This window comes from Linepithema humile, chromosome 5 (assembly GCF_040581485.1).
Source record: "Linepithema humile isolate Giens D197 chromosome 5, Lhum_UNIL_v1.0, whole genome shotgun sequence".
Lineage (NCBI taxonomy): Eukaryota > Metazoa > Arthropoda > Insecta > Hymenoptera > Formicidae > Linepithema > Linepithema humile.
In genome coordinates this window covers 980,966-1,004,625 of record NC_090132.1, presented here as the reverse complement: position 1 = coordinate 1,004,625, position 23,660 = coordinate 980,966, and the positions used below count along the sequence as shown (strand labels likewise).

Here is a 23,660-nt window from a genome sequence, read left to right as displayed (position 1 = left end):
ATGTTTATTTTAAGCATGATGCAAACCAAGAGAATTATTAATTATCTTAATCAGTGATCTCGCACGTTGCCTTCTGTAAACACGTCATCATTTCTAACCATGACATAATTTAAAGGCTTACGAATCTTTATTGGCAATTACAATCAGCATCATTAATAAATTTATTAATTTCTATTAATCACATAATGTTCCAATCAATGTTATAATAAATTTATTAGAATTTATTTATAAGTCAAAATAATCACACTAAAATCCTATATTAACAATTTCTATATAAAAGTTATCGTAAATAAAATAAAAATACGTAACAATTATTTACAATTTATTTCTAGTAAATTCCAGCGATTTTCTAATTTAGGATGTAAACATTGCTTAAATAAAAATATATATGCGGGTAGATGCGGGAAGAAGGTATAAAAAAATATCTTTCTCACCCGTATAAGTACAGAAACGAAATATTAGTTTCATCACGTTTATGTTTATTAACTTATTATTGGAAAATTCGCAGGGTTTCTAACAATTTCCGTTTCTGATAGCAAAACAAAAGAAAACATTGATTACAGCAACTTTTAATAAAGATTATTATCTTAAGAGATTTTGATTGCTTTTTTTTAACAAAACTAAGAAGTAAGAATTATTTTATCAATACATATCACTGATAGATTCAAACATATTTGTTTATAATGAATTTCGCATTGTGCATTTTGTTATCTAATCAATAAATCATTTAATTTAAAAGATTATTTTTCAATAAACTCATCCATTTATGATGCTTTAATAATGTTTGTCATATTATGAGATTTCAAGTGGAAACCGCACGAACTTGTTAACAATGCAATTTCCAAGCTTTTACACAGCGATTTAATTAACAAGTACTTGATTCCTTAAAAATCGGCTGATCTCACGCGGAAATAAAAAAAAAACTTTAACTATTTTGCGCACGGAAATACATACTTAAGCATCCAAGAATGCGAAGCTAGATGAAGTGGCGGTATAAAATGATGCGTCTATCACTTCGCACGGTCATACGTCGTGCAGTGTGCGACAAGTGCGGATCGCGAATAGCATTACAGGTTCGTAACACCTCGTGTCCGTTTTCGTTTTTACGCGAGGAAGCTCGTAGGCGGTGTTCCTTTTTTATCCATGATTCAAGCAGTGCGATTAAAAATTCATGAACATATATAGCAAAAATTTACGTTTGCTTTGTGAAAATTCCTGGAAAGAATTATACAAGAGAATTTTTGTTTGACACAGTAAATACAATTAGAGTACAAAAGTACAATTTTATACGTGCAATAATACAATTTATATAGTAATGTGATATTGATATTTTTTTCTTTAATTCAATACTAATATAATTCTGCATTGATTTGCCGTATGATCAAGTTAATAATTCAATTAAGATCTTTAAATAAACATAATTATTTTATTTTATTATTCAACTAATAGTTATTAAGTCTTCATTACTTTACAATCATTATTGATTTAAAACTAAGTTATTATACATTTGAAATTATTGCGATAAATTTTGTGACAACGCTAAACGTTTCCTTCGACTTACTCTGAGTCATTTTTTAACACAATTTTCTCATTTTCCACAGCTTGTCAAGTCGAAACAAACAGCAATCATGTCGCCAATTTTGGTTGCACTCTTATTCATCAGTTTAGCAATAGCAGCTCCCCCGCTTATTCCTTCAGAACAATGCACGACCGATTCTGAATGTCCATCAGATTTCTGCTGTTTGCTAGGTTTGTTTTTCCATTCTCTTTTCTTTTCTTATATTTTTTTTGCATTGTAATACTAAATTAATAGAAAAAAATTCAGATGCCTAGAACATACTTTCGATTAAAATTTATACTTTAAACTTTGACAATATTGCATTGATTTTAGGACCTTCAAGGTATGCTATGCCGGCTTGCATGCCGTACCAACAAAAAGGTGAACAATGCCGAGTCAATGCTAAGACTATTACGACCAACTTGACTTACCCGGATAATTCGCAATTGGAAGTTAAAAATATTAATTTCATCCTGTGCTCTTGCGCCGATGGATTATCTTGCAACAAGAAAACCGGCATTTGCAATTAAAAACGTATTTCTTCATCAGTTGAATAAATTGAAGTGAAATACATATTTTGAAAAAGTATTGTCAGTTGCATATTAATCACAATAACGCTGCGTTCAGCCTACAAACATAAGAATTTAATGCAATATTAACTATGTTACATTTATAGAAAAATTTCTTGGAGAAGATTGAATACTTAAAACAAAAATCAAATATCAGTTTTTTGTAAAAGATATTTTGCATTTAAAGCATACAAATAAGCTAAACATTCTGTCCAAAAGATGAAGCTGATAGTTAAGTTTATAAAAAATTAATCAGCTTGTAAATTTATTATGTTATTGTATCAATTTGACATTCGGCATTTTTAAATATTTTGGCATCAGATAACATTTTTCTATATATTAGAGTGAGACGCAAGACAATTGATCAATGATTATTTTTTCCAGACATAAACTGTAACTCAGGCTTTACTTTCTATAATTAATCTATTTATATATGTTTTTATCTGAATCTAACAATAAGCTAAGCTATACTTTAAAATAACAATATTAAGAAATTTTATTCAGATAAAATGCCAAAGAAGAGATGTGTGAAATTTGTTTATTCAAAATTGTTTTAGATTATTTTGCTAATTATGTTTCATTGTTGATATATATATCAGTATTGTTATTAAGATTAAAATTTTATAAATTAATTGTATAAATTGTTTCTCATTTTATAGAATTAAAATATACAATATTAACATTTTAATATTTAGTTTATATCTACCTCAAATTACCTATATATTGTCGCTGCTAATAAATTTTATTATTAGCAATTATTAGAGTAACAATAATTTTGTCAGCGGATTTTTTTCTACTTACATATTGAACACAGTATCAAACTTCAAGTTTTCATAAAGTGCAATAATGCTGTCCAATTGAGATCAAGGCTTGCATTAAAGTATAAGATATCACTTATCACATGACCTGACATTTTAGACGCATTTGGCACATGTTTGAGTTCAAAATACTTCTATCTTGTGTGTAATCAGTTTTATCAAGCATTGAGTCCTTGCTACAAAATTAAACAAATATGTTTTAAATATAAATGAGTTTTTAAATAAAACATATAAATCAAAGAATTCTCTTAAATTATAGCAAAGTATTTATGAGATAGTTAACATAGATTTTAGAATTTATTACAAGTTCCACTTTTTAAAAAATAATGCATATTGCGAGAATCCGAAAAAATCCGAGTTAGATTGAAAAAGTCAAATATTTCCGAGCCTAAAACAGATAGAGAAACGAACGTGGTCTCGTTTGAAAGCCCTATTGAACGAGACCGGAAAGAAGTTTATACCACAAGTTTATATCTCACCGTTTTCCAATAGCTATCAGTACAACATATTAGAAACATAAATTTCGATAAGAGATTATCCATTCTGAAAGTTCGAAAACGTTTAAGAAACAATTAAGAAATAAGTAGTATTTCACTCACTCAATATTGCACTGTTTGTTTCTAAACGTAATTTGCAATACAGAGTACAGATGGCGGAAGTAGGTCTATCAGCTGATTCCTCGTAAATATGCCATATATTTATTAGCGTCTGCGAGAACCAAGTATTAGTCGTAGAGAACGTAATCTAAAACATTTTGTTTACGAGTAAATACACAATTAAATTCTAAAACAAGAGATAAAAGTGTGGAAAGATTGATTTTGTTAAAAAATGTTTAACACAAAGTCCTTTGATGTTGTGAGTTTCAATTCAGAATTGTCTACTACGAAGTGAGTTATTTTATTATTATTTCAAAGTAATAAATAGTTTCTTGTGTTAATTAATAAGTAAAATGTATCATTTTCTTTTAGGCTAGAAACATCTGCAAATGTTCAAACCACAGAAATAGTTTATGCTGCTGATGATACGCAAACCACAGAAACAAGAAGCGTTGCAGTATGTAATCAAATTTTGATATTCTATTAAATATAAGAGTTTATAAATTTGATCTAATTTACTTATATTTAATATAAGTATTTTATGTTCTATAAATTCAAATTAAGATATTGTCGAGAAGATTGTAACTTTCATATATTCTGTATTGATTCTCACGTGACATAAGCTTTAAATTATTTTAAATAATTAGATTTACATTATAAATACTACTATTATTATATGTCATTCTGTGAAACAAGTTTTTTAGATACGTAGTATTAATTATTCTTTCCAGATTCAGACAACAAGTGAAGAAAAAGCAAATGTACAAGTGGATTATGACAAGTTAGCAGGTTTTTTAAAAAAAGTAACACCTGGGATTCTGGGAGCTCTCGATGAAGCTTATGGAACAAATGCTTTTGATGATTATGATCCTAATGTTACAGAAGGTTCCTTCGCTACTGTAGCGTTATTGAAAAAGATAAATACTTCAAAAGAATCCAATACTCAAGTATGCATTCCTATAAAAATTATTATTATATTAATAAAACAATTATCAAACATATATTATACAATGTTAAACATTTTTCAGATTAAAGTAAGTGACTTATCATGGAGCACTGTCGGTGGAACATTGGCAGTAGGCTTAAGTCATATTTATCACGAAGCTTGGTGTGACCATCTTTCCACAATTCAACTGTATAATCTTACAGTGGAGGATAATCTCACAGATACACCTACTAAAACATTAGAGACAAACGGATGTGTCACAACACTATGTTATCACCCAACAGAACCTTCTATTCTTGCAGCTGGATTGTCCAATTGTGAGTTTCCATAATTTTAATCATAATATTACTTTGCATTCACACTTTATTATTGCATTTAATAAATGTGCAATTTTTGCTTTTTCTTAGGGGAAGTATTGGTCTGGAATCTTAGAAATGATGATTCTGTCACGCCAACGCACGTATGTACGCACGGCGATTGCGTATCTCAAGTGTACTGGAGACCGAGATCGGTAAATGACGTAACTCTGCTGTTAACCTCCAGCAAGGATGGATACATACTAATTCATAAATTGACAGCTAATTTTACAACCGCCCAACTGCATAAACGGTATATTATCAGATATGTGATACAATTACGTACAATCTTCCTGATCTCCATCATATTTCAGATTCAAAATAGTCAAAGAACGTAATCCAGTGGAAAATGCGAGACCACGCAGCGCCGGAGGTACACGCGAACGTGCCGCGGAAGCGGGATTATGCATTACGAGCTTCGATTTCTCTCCAAAGCATTCTAGCATATTCGTCGTTGGCACGTTATGCGGCGGAATTTATAAATGTAGTTTGGACAGTGTAACTCCTATCGAGGGTTCGTACTCAATGCGACATTTTTATTTGAAATGTCCTATATTCATAAATATGTCAATAAAAATTTTTTTCAGGAGACAACACACTTATAGATCCTGTAATCGACGAGTATGAAAGACACGGAGGTAGCATCACTTGCATCAAATGCGCGCCGTTGCGTGATTTATTCGTTAGCAGTGCTACCGACAAAGAAATCCGTATATACAGTTTGGATGAGGTAATTTTTCCGTATCACGTTTTATTCAAATATTGCTATATAATAATCAATTTGTCCCCTGCGGAAATAAGTATTAATTCAATTTGATCCTTTATTTCTCAATTACTATTTTATCTGTTATTTAATGTACTTTCCCCTTTTGTGTAATTGACACTCGTTTCTAAATTATGTTGTGTGTTGCATGGGCGCACACGTAGCATGTTAGTCAGCGAACCATTTCTATTGACAATACAGTCGTGGGATTAATATGGATGATCGGCAATCAAGATATATTCGCGGCGTATGGAGCAGACGCGTTTATAAAATTCTACAACGTCACAGACGGCAAGTCCATAACGTGCGCGAATTTCGAGGTCACTGGCAAAGAAAGTATCAGCAGCTTACGCATCAATTCCAAGAGGTATGCGTACGTACGAGATAATTAAATCCGGATGATTCATTGTTTAAAAACTTCCTCCTTCTCTCCTTTTGTTTTTAGATACGGTAGAACTTTTATAGCTCTTTCAGCAAATGTTCTGCTCTGTAGAGAGTACAACTATTTTTGTTTGTACACTACATATTTATACGTCATAAACAGCTGAGATTCCTAAAATAAAATTGGCAATAAAATTGGCAACGAAATTGTATCGCAAATAGAATTTTGAGAAAATGTTAACTTTGCGTCCAAACGCTTAATTTCCATGTCTTGATGTACCATTAGACAATTGCTAAGAATGCAAACACAAGAGCTAATATATTATTCTTAATTATTTTTTATCCACGATGTGTAAAAAACAATTAAGAAGTTCATTGATTGCATGAAATGTGATTAATATTACAAGTAACAACGCAACAGATTGTGATATTGATTAAACAAAATTATACATTCAAAATATTTACGTTTATTTCACTTGCAGAGATATGCTGGCTGTTGGAGATGTCCGCGCAAACGTTGGAGTATGGAAATTTCCACGTCACTTGTTTTGAATACATCTCCGGCTGACGCAATTGCTTGTGATATGTGCTGAATGGATTGACACTATACGTTATTGTATTGCACATACATACATACATACATATATATGTTTTTACTGAAATAAATTATTTGAAACATTGAACCCTCTTTACGCGTCACAGCGTTTTCCTTTACAGATAAGCGATGATGACACAGTTCTTGATAATGCATTTATCTTGGATTGGAAGATATTGTTTTAAGATAGGAAACACTTACTACATTCCAAGATTATCTCTGAAACACGTAAAACTAAAGATTAAACATTGTTATATGTATATATTTGAGCAGTACAAAACAAATTTTTTACCATTTGGATGATTCAGTTTTGTCAAACACGGAATATTAATCGAAAATTTTATTACATATTCTGTAAATTCTGTGCAATATATTATGAAAAATATTTTTTCTTACCTCCGCGCCTGTAATCAAAACGTAATCTGAAAAGATAATTTAGCGTTTAGGAAATATATAAGGAAAGTTTTATTGCTCGATGCTCGTTCGAATGTTCCTTGCCCTGAAAAGGGCAGTTTTGAGTGTTGTCCTGAAAAGGACAGTTTGTTTATTGCCTCAACTGAGCAGATGCAGCTCCATCCTGATGTATTTGCGGGTCCCTTCTGGGGATCCCAGAAGGGACCCTAAAGAAAATAAAAGGATTATGCGAAAGAATCTGTTTTGAACGGGATAGAAGGGATGGGAAAATAAAAATAAAAGTGATTCTCTCGTGTAGTATCTTGCAAATCTTGAGGACTGCCGAACTTGCGTGTTAGATTAGAATTTGTCAGTTTTTTTTTTTTTTTTTTCGTAAAAGAATTTCTTTTGTTTCGGAGAAAACTTGGGGAATGGGAAAGGGAAAAGGGGAAAAGGGAAACGGGGACGATGAAAAATTTATTCTGCTCCATCCTGACGATTTCCTCCTTCATTCTTGCGGGAACGGGAAGATGTTGACTCCGTCCTCTTCGACTCGCGTACAAGCCTCAAGGATTCTTCTCTCGGCAGCACCTTTCACTCGAAACTCGTCGGACGAGTCCACGGCTCGTCGCCTCCTCTTTTGTTTCTATATCATCCAGCATCATCTTCCGGATCGCTCTCCTTCCACTTGATGATACGGATATGCGAGACGCGCGACTCGCGTAAAACGTCGCGAAACATGTGAATTCCGTCCCCGTGCGGATAGGCGTATAATTGTGCTGCGCTGAGATATAGCTCTGGAAGTCGTGGGGACGGAAAGTTCTGGTAAAACTCACACGGAACGCTTCGATCTCGTCTCTTAAAAACGCCTCTCCAAGTTTCTCCGCTTTGACCGAGGAGTTTGAAGTTTCTGCGGCGTTTCATTCCGCTTCGTTTTCCTCCGCCGGAGATCTTCCGGCCGTTATTATTGCACGCTAAAATTTCTCGATCGCTCGCCTTCGCCTCTTCATCTTCGTCTTCTTCAGCCTCTTCTTTCCATCGAACTTTCTCGTACTTCTCTTTCTCTTTTTCTTTCTTAGCATCTTTCGTACATGCATACACACGCTCTCTCTTTCTCTCGCATTCTCGCTCACTGATTTCATCTCCACACTTACAATTTTTTTTTTTGGCGCCTTTTGTATTCAAAAAGACATTTTCTTCCTCCGTTTTTTTTTTCTTCTTGGAAATCTTGATCATCCGCGCTCTTCAAACATTCATTCAAGTCATTCATCTCAAGATCTCGCGCTGCTAACGAGCGGAGAGCGTTTTTTATATATACTTGCTACTCCGCTCTTCGCTCCGTATCTTGAACACTCGCACCCGAAAGACTTGCGTTTTCATGTCCTTTTCAGTTTCGGCTTCTCTCTTCTCCACGTCGAACTCCGCTTGCTCTTCTCGTTTGCTTCCTAGCTCCTTCCCCGAGAAATGCGTCGGCATTTATAAACGTGCAAAGCAAAATACGATATAAACAGTTTTCTCTTAGCACTCTCAGCACTCTTAGGTACACTTCCTCTTTCTCTCGACGACACCGCCGAGCGTGTTTTTAAGCGAATAGCTTCCGGAAAGCCTTCATCTCGCCCGTACATTATCTGAACATCGTGATCTTCGTCCTCGTCGTCGATCATCCGCGTCTCGATCTTCTCCCTCACGGACGCGTCACAAGCAAAGACGAAGAAGTGTTGCGACGATCCTTCGTGTGCAGCTTCTCGATGGAACAGTGTGCAAAGTTTAACATCCGCCTCCCTACCTATCGTTCTGCTCTTCTTCTCTTTCTCCCTCCCTCCCTCCCCCCCCCCTCTCTCTCTCTCTCTCTCGCTGATTCATTCCTCTTCGAAATCCTATCGTGACGCGCAAACACGAGACGATTGTTTCGCGGCGAAAACAACGGGATGCGCGTCGAAAGGTGGCCGCTGATCATCCGCGTGTCCTTCGTTCCTCGCGCAATTACGACGACGGCATCCCGTGTCCTTTCCTCAAATTGCTCCGCCTCGAGAACAAGTAAAGAGTTTCTCAGTTTTTTTTTGTTGTTTTTTGCTGACTGTTTAGAGATAATTAGTTGGAATGTTTCTCTTGAAGATAATTCATGTTCTTCGCTGAAGACAATTCTTTTGTATTGCAAAAGTGAGGTGATCTTCTTCGTCGTCCGGTGATCAGAAATGAGATCTTCATCAAATGAACACAGACGATAGGGTTTCGTTTTTTGCGCGCAACGACAAATCTTCCTTCGCCACCTTCTTTTCTTCCTCTTCGTCTTCTCTCTTCCCTATCCTCTTCTATCTTCGCGTTGTTCCAGAGTTCTTGCATTTTCGCGACATTGGAAGCGGAATCTCTGCAATCGGCTGCCGCGGTGGTGTCATTCGGATCTGAATCGTCCAGATCGGGTCGCCCAAATGCGAGAAACATTCTCGCATTCTTCCGGAAGTCTTTCCTCCCTTTCGCGTAGCAAAATAATTCTCTCTCTCTCTCTCTCTTTCTCTCTGTCCGTTTCTGCGGGGGCGTTTGTCCCCACCCCCCCTCCAACGCGTATTCATTTCGCTTATTTACATTTAACTGTATATCGTTCGACTATATTACTATATCGTCGATCGATCGATCGATGCTCCCTCCTCGTGTAAACGGTTAAATCCTTAATCGCGATATAATACATATGATGTCTATTAACGCTCCAGTCGGACCTTAAATATTAACTTTTTGTCTTTCTGTTACATTGCTACGTAATAGATTACGGCTCTATGTCTTATGTTTTACTCTAAAAACCTCAACCTCGGCTAATTGCATCTCGTCGTGTCCCTGGCAAAAACTGCCAGGGAGACACGGAGGGGGGAAAATCATCGTCGTCAAATCATTGTCATCCTTAACGTTGTCATCATCACAGAGATCACGGCTCTCGATATTTTTACAATTATTATTAACGTCTTCTAATAAACTCGCAGGTTTTCATCCCTTTCTCTCTCTCTCTTTCTCTCTCTTTCTTTCTCTTTCTCTCTCTCTCTCGCGCGCGCTTTCGCTCTAGGCAACGGAATCAATACCGTTGTCTATTCCTTGCAATCTCACACGAGTGTACATTTTGTATCGACGAAAGACGCGACCTTATTTCATGCAAGTGTCACTCCCGGCCACATTGTAACAATCATAGCGTCGTTCGATGACGCTATTCTCTGTTCCGTGGCTCACCTTAATTGCCATTATCATCGTCAACTCGTGTCGTTTTTTATATTTTCGCAAATACAAAATGTACGCATTGTACGTACGAATGGTTTGTCTCGAAAGTGTCCGACTCTCTTAGAACCGTAGTTCGCGTGTACATTATTTAAATTTATATCCCCGCGTCTCATTTGTATTCATAGTTTTTCGAAATTTCGCTCACGCCCACTTTCGAGAGAAACTGCTCGCGTAACGCCGACACACACATTCTCACTCTCTCTCTCTCCTCTTCTCTCCCTCTCGCGATAATATATCTCTATCATTGTTCATTAAAGCAGACCAGAGTTTCGGGATTTAATGCTCAATACAGCGATACTCGGTATAAAATGTAAACTTACGAACGAAAGTATAAGACGGACGCGGAAAAAAAACAGAGTTGTATGCTCGAATCGGGGAAGAATATGTGCGCGCGTATGCAGAAAAATCCGACGATCTCTTCTCGTCTCGTTTCGCAAAATTTTGCGAAGTGTTCGATGGCGTCGCCTATTTAATTTTACAAGTCTGTACTCACATTTCCGGCACCTCATTTATCAATTACGTTCAACAGAATCGTCAAATTACAAATTTTATTTAACAAATGTAAGCCGAAGTTAAATCGTTTGATTTTGATGATTGTGTGAGACTAGAATCGGTAAACAATGCACTTTTATACACACGGCGTGAAATATAGGCCGTCTTATCTACATTTTATCATAGTTTCTATCATTCATCGTAATTCATACGAAATTTTGAATGGTTTAATTTACGTTTTTGCTTTTAGATAATATATACTACATATAAATATAAATAAATATAAATTTTATGTAAAATATACGTATATGCACGAATGCATATCACATAATTACTATCTTCAAACTTTGTTCTCTAACAAAATATAATCAGGAATATCTTTTTAAAAGATTCAACGCGTCAGAAAAGTCAGTTTTCAGTAAATAAAAATGCGAAATTATTTATCAATACGTTACTAAGTAAACTTAACATAATGTAATACCAAAGAATATAATCTCTTACACATTATTCTACTTTAAGAATTATGAGAGTTATAAGAATCTATTATGACCTATCTATTTTTTTTTTATAAAGATACAAGATACACATCTGTAACCGGCTGTAACAAAACATTACGTTTTCTTCCAGCATCTTCCTAAAAGTAATAAACTTATCGTATATTATAATAAATTGAATGTTCTGCAAGATTTCATGAATCAAGATACGCGGGGCTTCACTCCTATCATTGATGCGACGCCATCGATTCATGCTTCCGTTATCAAGATTTCTAGATCTCGCGCGCAGATATTCTTTCCGCGCATCAAGCAATTAAGAAGAGAAAATAGAACCTTACGCGATTATTTACTAAACGGGAAAGTTGCTTTCACGCGCGCCGAAGCGAGTGCGATTTTGTTCGTACGATTTTTAACGATGATTAACATTTAGATCCGCGCCGCGAAGGCTCGATACGCGCGTAAATGCAATTCTAATCCAAAACAACACATTTTTCCGGCGATCGTCTTTTTTAACGCGCCATCACATTTATGAGTCCATTATGACATCATTAAAGTTAAATATTTATCAAGACGTAAGCAAAGGTTAATACGAATCGAGCGCAGATGGTGATGCGAAAAAAAACATATACTCAATGGTATATACTCGTATTATCCCTTGACTTTTACTTTAATAATTGGTATTAATAATTAATTTAAAAAATCGATAATGGACCCACAGGAAAAACGTGTTCTCCTTGGAGGAGGAAGCTCTTTTGCTCTCTCTAACATTCTCTCTTTCTCTCTCTGTATATATATAATATATATATATATATTTCTATATATATCTTATATTTTCTTTTTACTCATTTGCATTTTCTTTTTTCTTGCTCTCTCACCCTATCTTTCTCGTTTACTCTCGATCTCTCAGTATTTGGCACGCATTCAACTTGCATCACACACTCACGCTCACATTCAATTGTTCGGAAATACGCTAGCCTATCAAATATATATCAAGGTACATGGTCTCTCGATTCGATCAAAGGTCAATGCGTTTTCTCACCGAACACGTCGGCGAACAATTTTTTTTTCTTCGTTGTCGGCGGCGCGATCGCCGCAATACGAACGACGGGAGTGGCGTTTTTCGTGTATTTACCGCGGCGCTCTCGGGGACGCAAGCCTTCTCGCATCCACCACGCGCGGATCAGTTTTGTATTATCCTTACATGAGGAGTAAGTGATCCCGAATTGTTTCGTATTGTTGCGTCGCGCAGCCGCGTTTTCGCGACGACGGGAGGAAGGTTGAAAAAATATTGTCGTCGATCCACCGATCGGGGGACGTGCGGATGCGCTTTGCACGGGAAAGAGCCGCCTCCCTCCCGCCGCCACTGTTGTCGACAAACGCCGCTCGATCGCTTATAAACGAACTATACCTAACGCCTCGTAATGTCTTTTAATTAAATGTTCACTGGGTTCACGCACGGGCGTGCGTAAGCACGCGATGCGACTCGCTTTGTACCGGAAACGCATCGTTCGGTTCGACGAAGGTACTCGTCGTGCAGTCGCGCGACGCAGTCGAGAGCGGTGCATTTCCAATGTCGGAGTGTTTATTGTGCGGCGAACGCGATTTCGCAGCTCGAAATACTTGGCGAATTAAAAAGACACATTAGAAACGTTCATTCTCGTACCGGCGACGTGTCCCGACGTGGCTCTCTCCGTTCTCATCTGCGTACACGATGCCTTTCCGAAGGATTACTCCTTAAAACATGCGAACGCGGCCGCGCCGCGCGCGCTTACGCGATCCCGCAATAAAAATAATATCCGCGAGGTGAAAAAGCTCGCGAAGCGATTGAGATCGAAATGCGTGCCTCGAATTTTTCACAGTAATAACACTTAAAATTTAATAAAAGAAAAACGAAAGGATGTAACGGTGGGCAAGAGCGATACGAAAAGAGGCACGTGGAAAATTTGACCGACAAGAATTTACGGAGAGAAGAAAATAACATTAAGGAATGTATTATCGCTGAAGAATCAATTTGATAATCGAAACAATACCGCGGAGAACAAATTGCGTGCCGTACAATCTTGCGTTTGTTATTTTCTTTTTTTTTTTTGAAGCTGCGTATCGTACATAATGTTGGACCATGAGTGTGCTTCGATACAATTATCTCTTTCCTTTTCTCTCTCTCTCCTTTTCTCTCTTTCGTTTCGCTCTGTCACAAACCACTCTCAATCTAATCCTAAATTTAAGGCTTATTTAATTAATCGACATAGTGTTTCGTGTGGCTGTATGTTTGTGTCCCTGTTATGATCGGTACTCGGTATGATAAGACGAGAGCGTGTTTATGCGAGTTTGCACACTGACGGAAAAGGTTTCAGATTTCTCACGGATTGCCGCTTCTCGCCCCGGGAATCGCTTCCCTTCATTTCGAAAGACGGAAATTTCGAGGCGCGATCGCGGGAAAGCACGGCAATCGTTCGAACACGTTGGTTTCTCTTTCTTCGATGAGTTTCAATATCTTCGCTCGTGTATTCAAAAAGCTCGCATCGTCTCCGACGAGACAGAGGTTTACAAAGTTTAAAATGCCTTTTCATCTTTAATATCCGTGTAACGAAAAAACTTTGAAAAATGAAAAAGAAAAAAAAAATTAATCCGACAATCCGTTCCGAACTTGTTCCGATAATCAACGAAAATACGCGCTGCTGCTGCTCGAATTTATTACTTTCATAAAAATATTTTTAGATTTTTGTCAACGGTGCGAAATAAGCTAGAAAAAAAAATTACGGCTTAACGTGATTGCGTTGCGTGAAAAAATATGAATACTAATTGTTCGTCCTTGCATCTGTGAAATTTCCCTTAAAAAGCATATTGTATGTTCGGTTAAATACAGATAAAAATGCGTTAAAAAAGAATTAATATTCTTCCCTACATGATAGTAGTTATTATTTGTTAAAAAGATATATGCGTGTTTTGGATTCTTGTCCATCCACGAATGTTCATCGAGAACTAATGAATTTATTCCAGAAACTTCGTGATTTGAAAAAGAAACGAATTCCTTCAAGAACAATCACGCGAAAGCCTAATTTCAAATTAAAACAATCAAGTCCGTAACAAAGGATTCTGCATGGAAATGCCAAGACGACTTCATCAAATTCCATGCTATTTTTAAGAATATTGAGAAGAATCTATGAACAGCACCATGAAATTTCAATATTTATGCTACTATTTAAAGAGGATCAATGTTCCTTCGAAATATCGTCATCCACTTCTCATCTCGACGTAAGCAAAAGACAGAATGCACAATCAACGAAACTTGAAACAGCGAAGACGACGAGATACGCGCGCGTTCACGCGCTTGCGAAATAAAAATTCCATTTTCGGAAAGTGAAGTTCTTAGGTCCGTTACGAATTGACAGTGATCTTAAATCCTATGTCCATTGAAAAGTACGGCTATTGAGAATAAAAACGCTAGAATACACACCGAGTGAATCATCTGAGACGGAATCTGATTTGATCTCGTAAATAAAACGACGCTTCTTAGCTTATCATTGTCATGAAAAATGGAAAAAAAAAAACAAATATTGCAAACTTATCTCGGTTCAACAAAGCGACCTATCGCAGCTCTTCACTTCCGCGCTTCGCTTCTCGCTCCGATAACTCGCTTCGCGAACGACGTAGCGTGAACTTCAATCGCGCACGACGCTACAGATCCCGGAGCCATCGTAAGCATCGATGGACATAATATCCGGACACACGATCGGTCTCGCCGATTCTCCCACATCTCGACAAATGCAACAACACGCGAGACGTCCATGATGTCTTGAAAGTATACGGAAAAAAAAAAAGAGTAACGTTGCGCCAGCGACATTTGTTCAACTGAAATGGCTCTCGTTATCTCAACATCATTAATCAAAAACAAAAGCATGTCGTGTTTCGATTAAGATTCCTGTTGAATCAACGAAAGTCAATTCAGTAGCACGAACACTGTTGATGTAACATTATCTTCTTTTTTTTCTTATGGGGTCGATTCTCCTATCGCTCTCCTCGCGCTCGTCAATCTTCAAAAATCCCGCCCGCTTAAAAGCCCGAAGCCTATTGCGATTTTGTACGTTACAATATCACAATTGAATGTGTTGACCGATAAATGGGTCGTCCCGCGTATGCCGGTCCTTCGAATGAAAGGACTCTGCTTTACATTCCTGGGCACTTCTTAAAGACTCGTTCGTCTTTCTTTCTGTTTTCGTCGCAGAAAAAGGAAGTCTCTAACATTGCCGGATGCACATAGAAACGCTTAAAGTGCAGTCTCTCGCTAAAATGCATACTCTCTCTTTCTCCCATTAGATGGCAATCAGTGGCGATAACGATCGCTTGCTCCTTCGGAAAGTGATCCTTCGGGACGACCCAACAACCGCACGTCGGCACGTTACATTTATGAACTATGCGATTATTATCAACTACATTTGTAGGTGTATATCTTATAGTCACGACGACGGATCGCGTTTTAAAGCCGCGATGGATGCGCCCGGATGCTCCTTTTTTGCCGATTTTCAATCGCGCGCCCATCATTTCCCCCCCCCCCCCCCGAGCGCGTCCCTATCGGTTTATATTGATAGTACTATCGAACCGTCCAAGATTTTACGTTTATTTATATTAAAGCGTGAAGAATACGGATATTCGCGCCCTCCTTCTCTGGAGAAGAGAAAGAGCGAGGGCAAGAGAGAAGAAGATGTGGACGCGCTTCGTCTTCCGCCCTCCTTCCCGTTTGCTCGCTTATCGCGACGTATCTTTATCCAATAACAAATAATGATTATCCTCATACTTATCGTTACTTAAGTTACTTTGCGTTTTTCTCTATATGGTATATTTTATATCCGTTTAATGTATAATATATATATGTATCGCGTATACGCGTACGGATATATATGTATACATAATGCATGTATATGCACATATATACATATATATGTATTGTATTGATTATAATTTTCAATTAAAAGTTAATAGTGGTAATGAGTCACATCATCACAGCTAATTTCTCATTGTTATTAATCATCGTATCGTTATTAAACGATTATCTCCCGTTAGTCACAATGGACTTTCCCTCCCCTTTCCACTGTTTGTCCTCTCCTCATCTGTCTCTCTCGTTCATTTTCCGCGCGACTTTTTTCCGACTGTAAAATCAACAAGAGAAAAATCGAGCCTGGCGCCCACGACGGAGCTTTTTTGGAAGTCCCGATTACACGTGCTTTCGCAAGAACGTCTCAATTTACGGCGACGCGCTTTTTTGACGGAAAATAAAACAAAAAAAAAAAAGGAACGCAGCCACCGTCAACCGTGTGCGTATATACAATTTTGCAGAGACAGATTTACAATTGAAATTACAATTTTCGCTGGTACAGCTGATATTTACATTAATTATTATTTCAGTATCGTAAGACTGATTGACGCGCGCGCTTTGTGACGATAAATACATATATATGTTTCTGCTTCGTTTAATTTCCTCTTTTTTTCTCTTTTTCTCTCACCGGACGGCAGTGTTTAATTCGTCTCCTCATCTGCTACGAATTCCGAGACCCTAACGATTTTACGGCCCTGAATCCGCCAAGATCGAATGCCTCTGCTTTTAATCGCGCGTTGACTTAGCTATCGCGATCGGCTCGAAAGCTCCTTGGTTATTCGCCGGCTTTCGCAGGAGGTATTGTTCACGAAAAGTGTACAGATTCGCGAGAGGATACAATTAATATAAAACGGAGAAATCAAATGTTTTCGAAACACGGCATTTATCGATATTACACATTTAAAATAATCAAGTCAGACGTTAATAAATTGAGCAATGTTGAACTCACCTCGTCGAAAAGCAAAGCGAAAATTTATAAGAAGCATTCAGAACGGCTATATATATATAAACTAAATTCTTTCGTGACGTGTGCAAAGAGTTGTCTCGTGTTGTAAATAAAAATCTGCGCGACAAATATACGTATTAAAATCGATTCGATTCGATCCGATCGAAGATCCACAGATATTAAATTAGCAAGCTATCTGGCATTTCGATATCTAGCAAGTTCAATAAAACTGCTCATCTAATTTTCTTTCAAGCACAATATATGTGGAATACTTCGGGCTTCTGTATCGTTCCGAAATCACCTTCTTAAAAATCGATATTTGAGTAGAGGGTGACATGGAGCCACTACTCAATACTTACCAAATGTGATTTCGGGATACAAATGCAAGTTTGGCAACAACATACGAAGTAGCACTAGAATAACATCTTGAGTTCCAAGGTGTTAATTAATATTCATATCATATGTTGTTGCCCGACTTGCAGAAGAATGAGACGAGAATCGAAAAATAAAAAGAGTACACAATGCAAATCAATTGCATTTTCATTATTACATTCTCATCTCCCTGCATCGCCACATTAATTAAATTTGGACGCGACAATTTCACTTTCCCTTATTAATTCTCGTCAGATAGAAATGCATTCTGCATAAAACAAAAAGGAATTTTCTTCAATTTCAACTCATTATACATACGCGATAAAATCCGCAAGAAAGAAGCGGCCGGAAATGCACGGCTGTGCGCGAATGTGTTCATTAAGCAAATTGAATTTCGAATATAGAAAGTGCGTATCGATCGTATAAAAATAATCTCTGGGTTGGCGATTCGTAACTCTTGCGCATGTAAATCGAATCGCGAAGGCAAGGATGAAACAAGTCCCAACTTTCTCTTCGCGTATCCCGAGATATCGATTTTCTCTCAAGTCGTCGCGCACGACGCTGAACGACATGAAGGAAAAAAAAAGGTCTCGCGCACATTCGATCTTACATTCGACGAGCACCCGTTGTCTGTTCTGTATAGAAACGTACCTTCTCTCAAAAAATTTTTTTCCGACGTTACAAATCAAATCAATCGTTATCTCAACGCACGACCGTTGTAGATACCGTTGAAGATTTCATCTTACAAAACTATAAATACGGAGCGAGCAATCGAAAAAATCGATATTGCATATTTTGATATTCTCTTTCTATTTCTCTGTCTATTGATCTTGCACCTTCATTCGCCCGTTCACTTTCTCTCGTTTCGTTCACACCCGAAAGCTCATCCTAAGACTACCGAAGAGAGAATTGACGTAAGGAGGAAAATGGACAAATTGTTTGCAAGAAAAATATTGCAAGTGATCAGAAAACTTAAAAAAAAAAGAAGAAAAAAATAAAGAATAATTGATTAAAATACTACGTCAAATAATTTTGTTCAGTCTGTGGCTTGAAATAATTTTGCTTACGACGAGAGAAAACAAAAAAAAGGGGGGGAGGAAGAAAAAAAATAAAGAAAAACAATGTGTGAATTTTAAAATTCTGAACTGACGAAACCGAAATGAAATCGATATCGTATTCTCCACGCTATTATATCGTTAAGGCCTTATCTTATTACTATAGCATTATTATTATTTAGCCTTAATGTTATTGTTATCGTTATCGTATTATAGATTAAGTCCATTTACTGTCCAATATAGATAGAAGTGGTGCGAGTTTGATATGACAATTGCGCCCGTGAAGTGTGTCGTGAACGACGGAAAACCTCGGTGCATCGCTCCCGCTTCCTAAATCCACAAGAACAACCTTCCGGAAATGCGCACAAAGGATTGACATCTCTTTAAGGACGGGTTGTGTTCGACATCGATTAAACGTTAACCGTTTTTCTGCTTTTTTTTTATCTACTTTTGCGGATTTCCATCCCGTCGGGGATGCAATATCACCCCTTAGTCAACCGTTGCTAATCAAGTCCTATTTCTCCGTTATAACTATGATTACACTCTAAGAAGGGGCAGACAATTACTAATCCAGCATCAGTTGACAAGAACTGTCAGATAATTGCAATGTCATAGTCGTCATTTTTTTTCCCTCAAAACTTCGTGCTCGATATTTGAATGAAGCATCGGAATATATTAGCACTTTAATTTCTCAACAACGAAATGACAATTACTAAATAAGCAGATTGCATCTGTCATGAATTGATTATGAATAAGAGACGCATTTGCGATCGTTTTTGTTTGCAACGAACGCATCAGTCGGTACTCTTCTTCTCCCTTTGTCACTCACGGTTTTAAAAATAAATTTTAAATTTGCGTTATACGCGATTCATCGGTGATTTTGTTGAAACATGCCGAAGAGCAAAGTATGGAAAATATAATCAAAGTGCAAATTTGCCGTGACGTTGTAACAATTGTCGTAATATATCCGAAGCATTCATATAATTAAAGCATATTCATTCAAAGCGTCTCATTTCTCATTCAGATCGTCTTTCCACGTGTTCGATCCTCCTTGTTATGTCATATTTAATTAACTCCCACTCTTCTAACACACGCTAAGAAACTCAAATCTTACACTTTAAGTGCCTTACTTCGTTACGTAGCAGAGAATAGCAGAAAATAAAAAATATCCCCAACAAAAAAAAAACTGAAAAAGAAAAAAATAAACAGAAACTAAAAAGGTCTACTCGGAGAGTAAATCTCTCGTGTGAAGCTGTGTCTCTTACAATCCGTAAATACCAAAAAATGATAAAGTCCGCAAAAGAAACTGTTAATAATAAAGAAGTATACTAATAACGATCGTTAGTCGGGCGGCCTGTTAAACGAATAAGATGTTTGTCCAGCATTCCTGCGAGCAGCGAATTGCGCGCGCCGCGATGTCATTGCTGCTGTGACGATTAGAAGAACTCGGTTAAGTATAAAACCACGTACAACACGGGAACAACACCGGATCATTTCGAGAGCGACGCGAAACGCGGGGCTTCGATCTGGAAAAGAAAAAAAAAAGGTCGCGAACAAGTAGCAGACGCTTCTCTCTTTTTGAGAACGCGTCGACATTGAAGCCCATCGTTTAAAGAACCGCGAGGTGCAACTTCGCCTCGTCCGCGCTTGTCGTCTCGTCAGACTGAGAATGGTATACTTTTTTTTTTTCTCTCGTACGTGTCTGTGTTTGGATGTTAATACAGATAATATATGTGTGTTATGTGGGGCTCTCTCCTTGTGTGTTCCTTCTGTAGATTTTAGCGATATACGATAATCTAAAATACAATATTACTTACATCCTTGTCACAGTGACGGCGTGTGATGGAGTTCCAGAACGCAATATATACATATACAACATGTGTCTCGCGTGCACACATCGATCGCGGGGCATCGGGACGCACCGATGCGCCGCATCGTCACCCCGCGGTGTATATAGTCTATAGTTTTCGAGTCTGTATGCTGGATGCGTAATCTTAGCGTAAAGAACGGATCACGGTGTCCACTTGCGCGATAAAACCGAAAACCCGTGTGTACGGCCCGCACACGGTGTCACCGTCATCATTGTTAATCGTTATCATCTTTATCATCACATATTCTTGTTATCCTCTTGGCCGATAATTTTTGTTTTTTATCGACGACGATTTTCTATCATACCTGATTCTCTAGGAGCTGTTGACGATCGCCTTCTTTCTCGAACGCTGCTGGTCTTGTTTGATTTTGAATTAGATTTCGGGTATCAAGCCTGGACGTTCAGCACTATACGCAGTTGTCTAGTGTACTCGCTCGCGCTGTCCGATTGACGGCAGCTGCCCATTAATCTTGCCGTCGTGTCCGTCCAACGGCTCGGCGGCTTGGGCAAACTCGCAGGCGACGGCGTCTCCGAGAACTTGGCGCCCGCGTAGAAGCTGTTGTTAGTCGGGCTGCTGCTCGGACTGCGCTGCTCGCAGCGCTGCAGCGGCTGCTGCTGCTGCTGTTGCTGCTGCTGCTGCTGCGGCTGCTGCTGCGGCTGCTGCTGCGGTTGCTGCGGCGTACTCCTCGCGCTCTTGGATGACGGACTGTACGGACTGCAACTCTGTCGGCCGTCCTTGGTGTTCCTAACTGCATGGCGGCCGTTCTTGTAAAGAAACGGCGACGATTTGCTGTTGCAGCGCTGATGATAATAGTTTGGCTGGTACCCGACCTTAGGCGAGGCCTGGCGGTCCACCCTGGCGTTGTCTAGCTTGGGCGCGGAATTCGTCATGGCTCGGATGTTCGTCTCGTTCTCCTCGCTTCAGTATCTGCTTCAACTCGTATACCACTCACTCTTCTGATGAGACCGACTAACCCGTCGGCTGTAATACAAAACGCAATACAAACTCACTTATTGTTTACTATAAATTTGCTTCCTTTCTTAAATCTGTACAAGATTATCTTTTTCCTACATTTTTATTTTATTTTTCATAAATATTCATCTATAATAGATTGATCAAAGTGCTACTTCTTTTGTTCAAAACGATAAAAGATTATTTTACTCGAAAAAAAAAAAAAAAAAATCATCAAAGCATCATACAAGCCGTTTCTTTAAAAGTAATAAAAGTCTAATTTTTTAGAAAAAAAAATAAATTTAACAATATTTTTAAATAGAACAAAATGCAAAACATTAAAATCTTGAAACTAAAAAACGGACTTATACCACTTTAAAAAAGATGACTCATATATTTATTTCAAGATCCAAAATACCTATCATAAACAATAAAGATAAAAATAAGTCAATTTCAATAAATAAAGATTAAACCTAATCAAAATTTTTTTTATTTTATACAATTCATACTCTTTTTTTATACATTTTTAGATGTTAATTTATTATGTAAGATAAAACCCAAAAATTTTGATTTATATTCACAAAATTCATAAGCACAAAAAGTGTTAAGTTTTGTGTAAATTAAAGATATAATTAAAATTGATTTTAAAAACAAAATGTTTTGAAATAATAATATTATATGGACAAACTTCCGAAAAGCTATCACCTCCGATTTGGCTGATTTTCAGCCCAAATACTTATTTTATCTAGTAAATAATATTCTCAAATGGATTTTTGACACAAATGCCCCCTCCGCCCCCAGCTCCCCTCAAAGATAAAACTGTTTTTGTTAATTATTTCAGAAAGTGTTTATTGTACGAAAAAAGTTGTCAAACAAAAAATAAAGCTCATAAAATGCTCTACAAATAAGATCCTATACATATTTTACCTAACTCCAATATTTTAGCCGTTATTATTCAAAATCTGGAGGCAGTGTGTTCCGTCTCCCTGCGGGGGGCTCCACCATCAAAAAACTATACACATAGGGTCTGGATTGAATCTCGCTTTGCGTAGAAAGTCGTAAACCCATGTGGAACCTCGCTTCGCATTGTAAAGTGTACGCGTGGATGCAGTAAGTGCCGCCCTTCCTATGAGGGCTTTTACAAGTTTTTTGATAATAACGAATAAAATATTGGAGTTAGGTAAAATATATATAGGACCTTATTTGTAGAGCTTTCTATGAGCTTCATTTTTTGTTTGATAACTTTTTCCGTACAATGAATACTTTCTCAAATAATTAACAAAAACAGTTTTACCTTTGAGGGGGGTTGGGGGTGGAGGGAGCATTTGCGCCAAAAATCCATTTGGGAATATTATTTACTAGATAAAATAAGTATTCAGGCTCAATATCAGCCAAATCGGAGGTGATAGCTTTTCGAAAGTCCACCCGATAAGTAAAAGTCATTAACAAATGTTTTAAGAAAATAAAAAATATATATATAAAAATATTGAAAAATACATAAAAAAAAAATATATATATATATATATATATTTAAAAATATGTAAAAAAAATATATATATAAATATATAAAATATATAAAAAAATAATAAATTGACAAGACATATTTCTCGCACATGTTTCTTTATTGCAGCACTTAACTTTAAAGCTTTTAGTTTTCTCGCATTTCTGTGCAATAAAACAAACATTGTGAAAATTTGAAGCAAAAACTTGAAATCAAACGAATACAACAAAGAGATGCATTTTATTTACCGGTAGTTGTTCGCGGGTTGCCTCTCGGAAACGATAACCCGCGTTCCTCGGCGTCCGTGCTCAACAAATTTTTCCAACTGCGCAATAATCACAGTATCCAGGGTAGCGCGGTGGTGGGGACGACAACGATGACGAGACGTAGGAATTGAGTGCGGTGGGGAAACCCTGGGAACCTGTTAGCGCGATGCTACCTTGCTTCAAGCTCCTCTTCTCTCGCGCTCCTCCCAACGTGCATTTCTTGCAAATTTGACCACATCCGGTGACTGTTAGCCACCTTAGTGCCCCTTTCCTCGTCCTGCTGCTTCTTTCTCTTTAACTTACTCTTTCCAATTACAGAATGCACGTTTTTTTGCTTGCCGACACAAACCTTCTCTTTATTCTAAGATGGCGGATGCGAGTTGTTTGTCTACGAGGCGGCCTCTGTTGCGTTGTTACACCGCTCGCCGTGGACCTCTTCGTTCGAACGCGTATCGTGCAACCTTTATCCGAACTCAGAGATCAACTTCGTCTAACAAACGAAAGTCGTACGCGTTTCACGTAGATGTATATAATACGTTCACACTACTACGCGTCAGCCTTTCTGGACGTTTCCATTATGCTTTCTCGCGTTCGTTTTCTTTC

At 37.5% G+C, this 23,660-nt stretch overlaps 3 protein-coding genes and 1 long non-coding RNA gene across 4 annotated transcripts; 2 read left to right on the top strand and 2 right to left on the bottom strand.

Moving 5' to 3' along the window:
* Positions 1-980: 980 nt before the first annotated feature.
* LOC105675477 (uncharacterized) lies at positions 981-2,146 on the top strand. The gene is made up of 3 exons (XM_012372662.2): positions 981-1,073; positions 1,602-1,749; positions 1,892-2,146. Exons 1-3 carry the CDS (start codon positions 981-983, stop codon positions 2,086-2,088), a joined length of 438 nt encoding a protein of 145 aa, XP_012228085.1. The 3' UTR covers positions 2,089-2,146.
* A 12-nt stretch (positions 2,147-2,158) lies between these two features.
* LOC105675479 (uncharacterized) lies at positions 2,159-4,492 on the bottom strand. The gene is made up of 4 exons (XR_001101273.2): positions 4,352-4,492; positions 3,545-3,689; positions 2,929-3,121; positions 2,159-2,186 (listed from the first exon to the last, which is right to left on the bottom strand). It is a non-coding gene; the product is annotated as an uncharacterized lncRNA (long non-coding RNA).
* LOC105675474 (cytoplasmic dynein 2 intermediate chain 2-like) lies at positions 3,630-6,670 on the top strand. The gene is made up of 9 exons (XM_012372659.2): positions 3,630-3,832; positions 3,914-3,998; positions 4,273-4,488; positions 4,570-4,804; positions 4,895-5,096; positions 5,158-5,357; positions 5,431-5,573; positions 5,771-5,973; positions 6,470-6,670. The coding sequence occupies exons 1-9, from the start codon at positions 3,774-3,776 to the stop codon at positions 6,537-6,539; spliced, it is 1,413 nt and encodes a 470-aa protein (XP_012228082.1). The 5' UTR covers positions 3,630-3,773; the 3' UTR covers positions 6,540-6,670.
* A 1,334-nt stretch (positions 6,671-8,004) lies between these two features.
* Positions 8,005-23,183, bottom strand: LOC105675550 (proline-rich nuclear receptor coactivator 2-like). Its single transcript, XM_012372786.2, has 2 exons — positions 23,040-23,183; positions 8,005-21,320 (listed from the first exon to the last, which is right to left on the bottom strand). The coding sequence occupies exon 2, from the start codon at positions 21,227-21,229 to the stop codon at positions 20,726-20,728; it is 504 nt and encodes a 167-aa protein (XP_012228209.1). The 5' UTR covers positions 21,230-21,320; positions 23,040-23,183; the 3' UTR covers positions 8,005-20,725.
* Positions 23,184-23,660: the final 477 nt, after the last annotated feature.